Source organism: Zerene cesonia, chromosome 18 (genome assembly GCF_012273895.1).
Source record: "Zerene cesonia ecotype Mississippi chromosome 18, Zerene_cesonia_1.1, whole genome shotgun sequence".
Classification (NCBI taxonomy): domain Eukaryota; kingdom Metazoa; phylum Arthropoda; class Insecta; order Lepidoptera; family Pieridae; genus Zerene; species Zerene cesonia.
The window spans coordinates 4,161,981-4,174,677 of record NC_052119.1 but is presented as its reverse complement, the minus strand read 5'-3'; the positions used below and the strand labels follow the sequence as shown (position 1 = coordinate 4,174,677).

Here is a 12,697-nt window from a genome sequence, read left to right as displayed (position 1 = left end):
CCCATATATACTCCCACTGCTATGACACAGGACTCCTATGAGGGCCATTATACACCACGCTGGCCAAGTGCGTGTTGGCAGATATCATATGTCGTAGAACTTTAATTCTCGAATATGGTGGTTTCCTTTCGATGCTTTCCTTCACGGTTTCGATGGTGGTTACCTGAATAATGTGCAGATTAATTGAAATATATCAATTATTCTTGCACGCTCGTCCGGTCTCGAACCTCCGATTTTTCGATAGTAGTCTGAGGTCCTAGTCACAGAACCAGTGGATCAAGACTAATATATAAGTATAATATGCTGCAGCCCACGGATTCATGCGCGAGGTATCTTAGTAAAGATATTCCATGTATTAATCTATATCTATACCGAATTAAATAGAGTAACAAACATCCAACCATCGTCACTAACTTTAACGTTTAACGAGTATTAGTAGAACAGGACAGGAATTAGGATGTATGTAATAATGTATAATGATCATACTGTATGTAATTATACATTATACACAATTTTTCAGGGACGGTAGTGGGCGTGGGCGTGGGATTGACGCGAGATTGCTCCACACTGATGGTAGCACAATACTTCAAGCGACGACGGGAACTCGTAGAAATATTCATTGTAAGTGGCAGCGGACTTGGCATCGCTGTCATGTCCACATTTATCAAAGGTGCAATCAGGTAATTCACGATATTTCTTTTATTATATTGAACATTGTTCTAAATAAATGGAACAGAACAATGCTTAACAACCGTTATCCTAAAGGAAGGTCAGTAGTAGTAGTGTCTATGTGATAGTAGTAAGTAGTTAAGAACTTTGTTAAATTATTCCTAGTGCAAGTTCTAGTTGTAAAGTAAACCAGAAGGTCGATATTCATGCAACCTACAGTCAGATTATTTTCATTGATTTTCTTTTAAATTTGCGTAATTCTTTATATTAGACAATACCTAAAAAGAAAAATAATAAAACCGTAAAAATCTAAAAAACCAAAAACAATCGTATTATTTTTCTATTGAATCGACGTTGTTTCTTCCAGAGCAATCGGTTGGAGATTAGGATTACAGGCAGTAACAGGAGTAGTATTCGTAACATTCATACTTGGGACCTTCTACCGCTCAGCCTCGCTGTACCACCCACAACGTCGAGCCATACTGCATCTTAAGAACCAGAACAAAATTAAGAGAAAAATGAAAGACCGGAATAAGTCAGATGATCGTCAGCCATTCTTCGATTTCTCCACGCTAAGATCCAAAACTGTTCGAATATTGCTGATGTCCACAGGAATATCTGCGTTTGGAATTAATACTCCGATATTTTATTTAGCATACCATGCTGAGGAAGAAGGTAGGCGTTATGTTATAATATTTAAAGCAGTGCTTTATATTTAGTTATGTTGCTTTAAATATTTCCGTTTTATACACAAACCATAGAAATAAATAATCACAATTTCTACTCAATAGGCTCTGATGTAGCAATTTTCAAACATATCAGTTAACCGGTCTTACAAAACAGCGACCCTCACAGATCTTCTATAGATTTGTAAGGTTATCTGACGACATTTCTTGAAAGTTCAAAGAAATAAATATCTTCATTTACCAAGGAGAGCACAATAAACAGATAAATTGTACACAGCTGTCACCACAAGGCAAAATTCAAAGGAAAATGTATTTCTCTAAGGTCTGGGTGACACTGCAGAATTGCTTCAAGCATATCTTGGTTTGGCGTGGGCAGTCGGTTGCGCGGCGTTCGGTTTGCTTGTAAGGCAGAACTCGGCGGAGTGCCGTATAGCGAGACAATACCTGACGCAGGCTGCTGTGTTTGTGTGCGGGCTGGCGACGATGGCGCTAACTGCGGTGGAAGGATCGTATAGCGGATATGTTATGTTCGCTTGGATTTATGGTAATTGTTGAATAAATGTTAACATTTTAATTACTGTGATTATATTTCTCATCTATTGTTTTTACAGGTATAGACATTCATTCTGATAAACAGATACCATCCATAATACTCGAATGCGATGTAATTTGATCGTTTTAATAAAATCAAATATTTTAATTTCATTATCAATTGAACGGTGTTGGATGAATTAGTTTCATTGTTTGCAATTGTCATAATCCTACTTACTAATATTATAAATGCGAAAGTTTGTAAGGATGTGTGTGTGTTTATTGCTCTTTTACGCAAAAACTACAAAACCGATTCCTTTCCATGAATTTGTCTTATCCTGTAATTAACTCTATATGTGTAAACGATTTATTTCTGCAGGTATATTTTGCGGTGGCTACCATTACTCGCTCAAGATGTACACATACGAGCGCGTGAGATCCCGTAACTTTGCCAGAACTTGGGGCTTTGTGCAGTGCTCGCAAGCTGTGCCCATTGCTATTGGAGTACCGCTGTCAGGTATTTGATTTTCGAAATAGCAATAATGGTTAATGAAAATATCAAAATTCAAAAGTGCTTCTGTAGGAAGTCTAGTTGAACGAATAAATGTTTGAGTTTGAGTTTATCTCCAAACAAGAAAACCTTGAAAACAGCAAGTCTAGATTTCTCAATTATCAGTGTGTGAAGCTTAAACCTTAGATAATAATACTGTCATGTTATAGCTATAAATTTTTATATTCTATTCCAGGGTACATAAACGTGGGCTGTGGCGGCAAAGCGGGCTACTACTTCAGTTCCACGTGTTCACTCATCGGTTCGCTGTCGCTCTTTTGCATAGACCTGCACCGGCGAAGCGTGGCGCATAAACACACCAAGTATGAAATATTCCACTCGCTCTAAAAGCTACCTATCACTAAGCTCGATCATATTTTATGGATTATGATTTATCTGATAAATAGTAGAATGCTCTCTCGGCTCTTAACTCCACTCACCTGTAACGAGCGAGAAAAATTTATGTATTTAAGACTATGTTTATAATACATTTTATTTATTTCCATTACATATTAATTATTATATTTTTTGTATTAATCCTAAACGTATAAACGGACGCTTAAGGCCAATTTAATACGGACTTCATTAAAATGGCAGAATTTGATTATTAAAACGTACGGTACATTAAAACTATCACAAATATAAATACTGCTAAACTTTTGATATCCAGCCACGTCCTCCGTGGTGTGTCCAAAATTATTTCTGATAACATCGTTATCATGGCCCGTTACTTATTGTTTTACTGTTAATTATAAGCTATTAGTGTGCAACATATCTAAAATTATATTTGCTCATTACTATTAGTCTATAAGGTATGTCTATCGCAGAGAGAATGGTGGGACAGCATCGTGCGAGGCAGCTTGCGGGCCGACCAGTCGGAGCCGCAGCCGAGAGAGGGAACCGCGCGCGGCCGCTGGCGCTGCCACTGCACTTGGTAATATCATCATCGATATAAAGTATTCAATTAAAACTATAAAATGAAACCCCGATTTTAAGTGTCATAGGAAATGTAATTTATACTAGTTTTAACATATATATCAACGATGTTCGGATAATAATAATTTGGGGATGGCTGCTTCTATATCCCTAAAAACGGTGAAGGAAAACATCGTGAGAAACCTGCCAAGAATCAAAAGTTCGACGACATGCGACATCTGACAACCCGCACTTGGCCAGCGTGGTGGATTATGGGCCTGAACCCTCATAGGAGGCCTGTGTCCCAGCAGTGGGAACATATATGGGCTGATGATGATGTTTTCCCTAAAACAGAAGAAACATCTCAACAAACAAAACTCCACATTTAGAAAACCTACCAAATCGGATCATCATTCTACGTGATAATCAGTCTGTTGTAGACTGATTTACAGAAACCTCTATTTTTATGGGTTACTACATCTATGATTACTACATACATGTACTTACCTACATTTTGTTATTTACAGAGCAATAAAATACATGGTAAAAAATATCAACGAATAAAACTATTTTCCGTTCCTCAATTTTCGAAAACATACCTACAACCTCCCAGCCCATTTGACTAAAATTTGATGTAAATCATAATTACAAAGTTTATTCTAATACCAAAACCTCTTTAAACAGTTCTAAGTGCAGAATTAGTTGCTCCCGGGCGAGCCGGCAGAGACCTCCTCGACAGCATTGGACCTGGTAGCCTGGGCTCCCCCCCACCCAACGTGCCCCCAGAACTCACCTGCATCAGTGAAGAAGGCGGGTTGGACCTGGATTTGGATCTAGACATACCAGAGCATTTATTAGAGGAATTAGATTGCGGCGGCGACTGTATCACTAGTTGCAATAAGGTATCTACCACACTAATATTATAAATGTGAAAGTTTGTTTTTGAATGTGATTTTGGATGTGATGGATGAGATTTTGGTGAAATTTGATATAGAGACAGGGTTTGAGCTTACTTGGATGATATTTTTACATACTTTTTATCTCAACTAAATGCCCCCTTGGGATAAAACAGGAATCTTGATATCCGGGCGGAGCCGGGACAATCAGCATCTAGTCTGATATATAAGTAGCAGTAAAAACACAGAATGATATAGCTTAGAGCAAATACAAGAAAAAACAAAGAAGTGTGTGTTTCAAAATTGAAATATAAATATAGCATCATAATTATGTATAATTATTTATATCATAGAAATAGTTATCTTTTGATATACCACGACAAAATTAAACACAGAAATGTAGGTACAATGCATTTATTCTTCAATACAAAAAAAAATAATATAAATTTAAGTGCTGAGTAAATAAGTCATAAACACCGTTAAATACAATGCGAATACATCTTGATAAATACTAGAATATAGATGAATTATTGTGGATTGAATTAAAAATCATTAAACTACGATTTAAAACAAAACGTTTTGTATGATATAGTTTATTCCATAATAATAATTAATAACTAACATAATATGCACTTTAATCACAGTTAATTGCTTAGCAATCCATGTCAATTCCAAACAAATCCATGAATCGCATGGAATCGCAGAAATGTTTTTTAAAGTTTTACAGATCTATTATTTTACATCCTTTTTAATATACATTGACAGGATAGAACGAGAAATCTTTTTAAAGAGATATTTGTGCAGTCACAAAATTTCATAAAATATAAATAATCGTCTGTATTTTTTTGTCTGTAAGAATTTTGTCTGTCATAATTTAGAATCCTCTCCTACTCGAGTCTATACAATAATAATTCAATCATGTCTCTCTTAGAACCTTAGATTGTTAAATAAAAAATAGTGTCAATCAATTTTATATATAATCATTGCATCAATAATAATTATAAACAAAAACTTAACTATGGGCAAATATTGGTAATCGTGAATAAGTATGTCATAAACCAAATGACGAGATGGAAATAGGAGTTGAATTAATTACTTAAAAAAGTGAAACGAGTCTAAATATTGATGAAATCAAAAGTATTGTTGTTTTATATCATACATGTGTAGAAAGGATTATTTTTATCTTAACATCTAAATAAAATACACAGTCGTATAACAGATAACAGTTTCATTTCATATTAGTAAATAAAGTAACAAAGCAACATAAAACTTAGACTGTAGAAATAAATCTGCGTCTTACGGTTTATGTGATTATGCTAAAATATGTTTCAGTAACCAATGAACATTGTACAATGACGAGGTAAAGCAAATATAAAGCCAACTAACTTTAATAACAACACGGTATAATAGCGATTTCATATACTTATCATTAGGATGATTCATTAATCATAGAAATAGATGTCCTTTCCAAAAATACTACAGTAAGAAAATATTTATCAACATTTATTACGTTTACAGGTGGAAAACTATTTAATGCTGAGTGAATACGAGAACAATTTGATAGCCGAGTTGCCGAACATAAACGAGCGTCGCGGCAGACGCTGGTCCATAGTCGTAGCCAATTCAAACTCACAACAGCAATCAAACCAAGACACCCACACTCCAGAACACAGGAACTCTATTAAATGGAAGAAAAAGTGCCATAACCCGAACAGCAGACTGATAACCGTGATCAATGAGGCCTCTTTGTAAATTACTAGTGAAATCTCGAGACAATAAATAGAAAATCACCTTAGTGTAACAAGACCTATTTAACCTCATAATTTATTTGATGTGTGTGTGTATAGCATTTGTGTATTGTTCAATATTATTTATTAAATGATTAAATATTATCGTTTTATTTATTCGTACAATGTATGGAGAATTAGGACATAATGTCTCGCTATCTAACTGTTGCCACTATTCATATATAATTGTAACATTGCAAAAGAAATTCCAATGGACGGAGCGAACAAAAACTTGAAGTCACTTGCAAAATTCTAAAATAGAGATCATGTTCCCTAAATACTTTTTTGTTTTAATAAATGTTCTTTGTATGAATTGAATTCATCACTTAAATAAACAATGAGTAGGTATTCAAAATGAAATCGAAGAATCATCTTTGAGATCTGGAATGCTAAGAAGCAAATATTATTATTCTGTAAAATACACAGTACAACAAAAAAGCGCTTTCTTCAGATGCAATAATTTCAGTCTTTCTACATGACTGTCTTATAAAATAAGGTTCGGCCTAAATGGACGTTACCATAATACAAATATTGATACCCTTTTTGAACTTTATAATACAATGTTTTCGTTTTACTACAATATGTAATGGATACAATAAAAATATTTAATCCCCTAAATAATACAACCCTTACAAAAATTCGAATATCAGTTTTGTAATAGGCTAATCGTCGGTATAAGGCCCCAGATGACATTCTTTCTCTAGATTTTACTATGAAATTGGTTTCGCTACACTTTATTTTTAACTCGAATCAGATTTCTAACCGTAAACTTTTTTATTTAGCTGCCATATTCCCGCGGTTTCACTCGAAACGAGATATTTTTAATCCCAAATTTCCTGTGGGAATATTGGAATCAAAAATAGCCTATGCTATTATTTTAATATTACAAACAGACACCCCAATTTTATTTTTCGGTGTAGATAAATCTGGGACTTGATACCAACGCGAACAATACAACTAGCATGTATATTTATTGTAAATAAAATTAAAAGGAACACAACTATCATAACCGCTGCGGCGCGACAATGTCCTCTAGGAATTGTGCGAAACAACGCATCGCCTGTAGTATCGCCGCCAGCAGTATGGAGAGCGATAGACTCACCAACTTCTGGCTATCCGACTTGACGATCTCCTTGTTCGCGACGGGAACTAACCGGCTAGACTCTACGCTAAGAATACTTGAATTATCACAATCGACGCTATACACGTTTGTACCCACCTGCCCCTCTTGCTTGGGCTCGACATCACATGTCACATTAATCACAATGAAATCGTCAACACACTCACTGTTGTCCGTCACACACACAACGTTCTTGTTGGCAACGTCGCTGGAGCAACTCGGAATCTCATTCCGTCGCCCAGCGCACGTGTTCAGGCACTTTGTTACATCACTATTCACTAGGTTATTGTTAATTTTGATGGATTCGTCGTTTTCGCCGGAGGACATGCCGCTGTCGTTGTCCGCGAGGTCGGACTGCGACGAGAAGTGATGTTCTAGTATTGTTATATCGAAATTCGTATCTTTGAAGCTGCCATAGCATTTGGGCGCTATCGTGGACACCGTGCCTGGAGTAGGCACGGCCTCTTGTCAGGAGGAAATGGCGCAAGGGACGGTCCTCTTTATCATATTATTGTTGTTTATTGTACTCGAGGCTTGCTCTAGTGTCCCCAGTAATGCGTCTGTGTCGTCGATCGACGAGTTGTTCAATGAACACGCGTCATCTATAAGCATGTCGGATCGTAGCCCCTGAAAACAATTGGAACAAAGATTTTACAAATATTCAATTCTAGACGCTCGTCCCGGCTCCGCCCGGATATCGAGATTCCTATTTTATCCCAAGGGAGCATTTAATCGGGATAAAAAGTATCCTATCACCCAAGTCAGCTCATACCCTGTCTGTATACCAAATTTCGAAATCCGTTCAGTAGTTTCAGAGTCATCGACAGACAAACATTCAAACAAATAAACTTTCATGTATATTATATTAGATAATAATAGTGTGATATAGTGTGATAGTGTGATATAGCCTGAAGAGCTCAATACGTATAAAGTTACATATTAACGAATTAAAACAAAAGTAAATCATGTACATCCGTTTCTTTAAGAACAAATTGTTTCTTGCGAACATTTCTCCGAAATGGGACACCCTCAAAGCATTCACTATTCAGCTTATACAGAAGTTTACGTTATGTGCATATAGATTTTTATTGTTATCTGTATGTTATTAATGCTCACCTCAGAAAAATATTTATATTCCTTCTCATAAGACAATATAAATATACAGAAAATAGTTGTCAATATATAGCTACTGAGGGACGTGATTACGTTACATATGTACATTCCACTGGATCCATCTGCAATGTTAAAGATATATGATCAAATAATTGGAGTAATGTCGAAACAAAGAAAAAATAGGGGGGGAGTCGGGAACTGAATATTTAATATGTAATATATCTTTCTACACATAATATAATATATAATTATCTAGACGTCTGCCAACCCGCACTTGGCCAGCGTGGTGGATTATGGCCTGAACCCTCATAGGAGGCCTGTGTCCCAGCAGTGGGAACATATATGGGCTGATGATGATAATGATATCTTTCTAACAAGTGCTACAACTCAATCAAATCTCCATAATCCCCTTTAGAAATTAAAAATGTTCGTCAGAATAAACACAAAACTTACTATTTATCAAATTAAATTTGAAGTTATATTATATAGAGATAAGATCTTTTGTTTGTTACGATTTAAGTCAAAAACTACTCAACAGATTGAAATTATTCCGAATGTCCTAAGAAAGTTTCGCTGAGAAAGATAATTTTTGCATTCTTGAGCAAACCAAGCGAAACTAGGATGAGAGGCAAATTGATTATATTAATAACATTGATTAATTACCTTCTGGAATTAAAACAGATATAATTCCAAAAATAGCCATTATAACTAGAAATAGGAAGCTCAAGTTGGCTAGACATTGTCTCAACACTGTTAATCTCTTCTCATAAAATAATGTAGATATATAAGTTGTAAGAAGACACTGAAATAATAAAAAACGTTAGAATATTAAATATTAGAAACGCGATCAAACGAGATGAATTGATTGCGTATTGGACCTCGCACACCCATATAAATAGTGCTTGTTAATAAATATAATAGATGATAATTATTTTTTTCTCATAATAGTCAGAGTTTTGCAATTAAATTAAAAATAGTTTAATAGTGAAAGAAACTTATTATTTATGCTATACATTTCGACATATCGTAAACGTACATTATATATCTTATATCACATTATAGTATCCACCTAGCATGCCGCGCGCATTTTTTTTTTTTTATTTTGTTTATATCATAGTCGGCAATAGAGCTAGTGGGACGCCTGATGGTAAGCCCCATCACCGCCCGCATTTAGAGGGGCATAAGGTCCATTGCAGACCATACGCCTCTACACATGGATTGCCGACTTTAAATTTGGAAGGGATTAAGAAAGGATTCGCAAGAAGAATAAAAAAAGGGACTGGGAATGGGAAGGAAAATGATATGGGCCTCCGGCTCCATCACTCACCGGACGAAACACAGCAGAATGCTATTTCACGCCGGTTTTTTGGGGGGTGTAGTACTTCCCCGGTGCGAGCTGGCCTAATACGTGCCGGAGCGTGCTCGACTACCACATACAGCGCATGTTTTAGTATCGTTTTAATAATTACTATATTATTGACTATTTTTGAAACTACTGTCTGTCTTTTACTGCGTGATCAAATGCGTTGTACTGTATGCTGATCTTTATACTATTTAACATTATCTATACTTCTTATTAGAATACAGATTTATTGTACGAAATTGGAATCGACCCTTACTAATATCATAAATGCAAAATTATGTTGGTATGATTCTCATTCATTCACTTCAGGGAAAACGCATTCAAACGAATATATACGATACGATACGAACGGTTTTAATGGTCTCTTGTACTAAGTAAACAATCGAGAACTGATTTTGTAAAAAAATATTCACCATTCTTTTTTTATTCATTCCACATATTTACTATTCTTTTTTGTTTGGCTGAATCATTTATATATACATATTTCATATGTACACCAATAAAATAAAATGCACAATATAATTCCAATTACAGTACTTTATAGATATTATACTTATCTAATCCAAATAATGGTTAGTCATTTTTTTATCAATTATAATTTTTTTTAATTATGATTTATAAATAATATCAGAACTGTAATCATTTTAATAAAATATAATGTTCTCACCTGTAACCACATGTACAATGTCCCAAACCCACATAAAAATATATTAAGTGCTTTGAGAGAGTGTTCATCATCCTGAAATATGATAAGATATTATATTTTAATTATTTACATAAAGACCACTTTCAGATGAGTTCAGATGTTTCTGTAAGAAAAATCATTAATCCACAAATTGTACCTACAAACTTCAGCATATATTATAATCTTTGAGTAATTTTAATATGATTAAATTGTTAATTAGTATCTGTTTACAGCTTAACAACAATATAACAATAATAAATGAGCCATAGGAAAATTTATAATTGAACATAATCTGTTCCTATTTGTTTTCAAGTCCAATTCCCAGCCCCATTCCAAATCCCACATAAAAAGCATTGACACATCAGTGATTAACTATGATGCATGTTTTGTACTTATCTGAATGAGGTGACCCATTTCTTTGATTATTCATATCACATATCACTTAAAAAACAGTTGATAAGGATTATTAAATTTAAATTTTTAATAATTTTTTCTTATTCTAATGCAGAAATTCAACAAAAAAAAATTAAACAGAAAAAATTGTGGATATGTTTATGTAATAATGAATAGAAATACATATATGATTTTACAATTCACATAACATTTTTCTATGAAATGCATACAACTTTAAAAACAAATATTACTATTATTATCGGTTGATCTTGAATACTTTTAACCAGATTAATGTTATAACCAGTAAATGATTGTAAAAAAATTGAAAAGACTGTATTAAAGCTTCGAGTTACATATTCTTAAAAATGGATGTAACACAAAAAATCATTGGCCTCGTTTTGAAATTGTGGTTAACCAACATCTGAAACTATTAACCTCAATAAACTAATTACAAGATCATGTAAAGCAATTGAATGCATAACAATCAAAATGTGTTTTCTCAACCTATTCAAACCATACCAATAATAATATATTCTTTCAATAAATATATATCACAAATCCATTCCTGGGAACACACAAAGTAACATGGATGGTACAATGTAAAGAATGGAGCATGCATGGAAAAATTATTTCTTTTTTCATTCTTACCTTGAATAATAAAAGATAGAAATAACCTAGGAAGCCCAATGAAAGGAAAGATGCACAGATGGAAGCAATCCTGTTTACATATGAGGTCACATTTGGATTTGGTGTTAGTGAGCCTAATATATGAATATGCTGGTATCTGTCATATAGAATTTTTCCAGCTGAAAAAAAATGGTTAGTACAATCCAGGTGTCTAAACAAATATTATATGAAATTTAATTATTCAGTATGTCTTAATGATAATAGAAATATTTACAGTTTATTATTCTAATGCTCATATTTTTTCATATACATACTTATTACATAGAAGCAATAATATTCAAATAACAATTAAAAATGTTAAAATATTTCATAATTGATAATTTTAATCTGTAATAAAAATTTCCTGGACTTCTATAATTTAATAAAAAATCAGGATTTCAACAATATTTGAATAAATGGAAACCTATGTACTCCTAAAACAATTTATTTAATTAAAGCTATTATTATCGAAAGCAATATTATAAGCACGAATTTTGATTAGTAGAATCATAAACACACACTTGTAGTAATAGATCAATGCATAAGATTTAATGATTAATAGACCATAAACATTGTTTTACATAATACATGAAATAATTTCCTCTCACCAAATGCTCCACTGATTATGTATAAACAAGCAAGGCCAGTGTCTAAAGAATTTGTTTCTTTCGCAATTTGAGAGCTAAGCCTGAAAAAAAACTCTTTACTTAATTTGTCGGTTGAAAAGTGAAAGGTGGATCTTGAAATACAATCAGGAGATCAATATAATTTCTCAAGTTATAAATTTACACAATATACAAAAAAAAACTAAAACAGTAATTTAAAAACATGCCGAAATACTATAAATTTAATTATATTTATAGTTATAGTACAAATTTAATACAAATATAATATTATCAATTAACTAAATGTACGTACGAAACTATGAATGTAGAAAAAAATACGATGAAAGCACTTTTAAAAATTAACATATTATTGCAAAGTCTCTGTATACAAATTCAAAATAAATTGCGGAGAAGTAGACACTTTAATGTACACACATGACACAACTAAATTTATTTTGTTTGATTTTTGATTGAGATTAGAACCCAGATGATCACAGGTTTAGAATGTCACTGTCGAGTGCCAGTGCCACAGATTAAATACAATTTTGAAGTTATTCCGCGTAAATAATTCTTCTTCGTCTTCTTTTTGTTAATTTCATAATTTTATAGACTGGGACACAAAAACTTCTGTACTACCTACGCATATACTAGAAATAGTATATTCTGGGTGTATTACGTAGAGTGTGTACTCTGTACTACAACGGGTATATACTCTGTG

The 12,697-nt window shown here is 33.5% G+C and overlaps 2 protein-coding genes across 7 annotated transcripts in view; one reads left to right on the top strand and one right to left on the bottom strand.

Annotated features, from left to right (window-relative positions):
* The window catches only part of LOC119833825 (monocarboxylate transporter 10), an 85,663-nt gene extending 79,524 nt beyond the window's left edge, over window positions 1-6,139 (top strand). For all 6 annotated transcript variants that reach the window (XM_038358015.1, XM_038358018.1, XM_038358021.1 and 3 more), the window contains 8 exons: window positions 521-680; window positions 1,037-1,344; window positions 1,678-1,899; window positions 2,266-2,403; window positions 2,633-2,759; window positions 3,264-3,370; window positions 4,036-4,253; window positions 5,766-6,139. In XM_038358015.1, coding sequence (XP_038213943.1) covers window positions 521-680; window positions 1,037-1,344; window positions 1,678-1,899; window positions 2,266-2,403; window positions 2,633-2,759; window positions 3,264-3,370; window positions 4,036-4,253; window positions 5,766-5,999 — 1,514 coding nt within the window. In that variant the 3' untranslated portion in view covers window positions 6,000-6,139. The remainder of the gene's footprint in view (window positions 1-520; window positions 681-1,036; window positions 1,345-1,677; window positions 1,900-2,265; window positions 2,404-2,632; window positions 2,760-3,263; window positions 3,371-4,035; window positions 4,254-5,765) is intronic.
* Window positions 6,140-7,586: 1,447 nt separating this feature from the next.
* Window positions 7,587-12,484, bottom strand: LOC119833826. The gene is made up of 7 exons (XM_038358022.1): window positions 12,293-12,484; window positions 11,983-12,062; window positions 11,357-11,514; window positions 10,298-10,369; window positions 8,931-9,069; window positions 8,271-8,389; window positions 7,587-7,781 (listed from the first exon to the last, which is right to left on the bottom strand). The coding sequence occupies exons 1-7, from the start codon at window positions 12,343-12,345 to the stop codon at window positions 7,623-7,625; spliced, it is 780 nt and encodes a 259-aa protein (XP_038213950.1). The 5' UTR covers window positions 12,346-12,484; the 3' UTR covers window positions 7,587-7,622.
* Window positions 12,485-12,697: the final 213 nt, after the last annotated feature.

Excerpts from the sequence above, each read along its gene's own strand:
- LOC119833826 (XM_038358022.1), bottom strand. The coding sequence starts at position 12,345 with ATGTTAATTTTTAAAAGTGCTTTCATCGTATTTTTTTCTACATTCATA. Across the intron at positions 11,515-11,982 it reads CATAATCAGTGGAGCATTTG|CTGGAAAAATTCTATATGAC; the intron begins GTGAGAGGAAAT and ends ATTTTTTTTCAG. Across the intron at positions 7,782-8,270 it reads AATATAAATATTTTTCTGAG|GGGCTACGATCCGACATGCT; the intron begins GTGAGCATTAAT and ends AATTGTTTTCAG.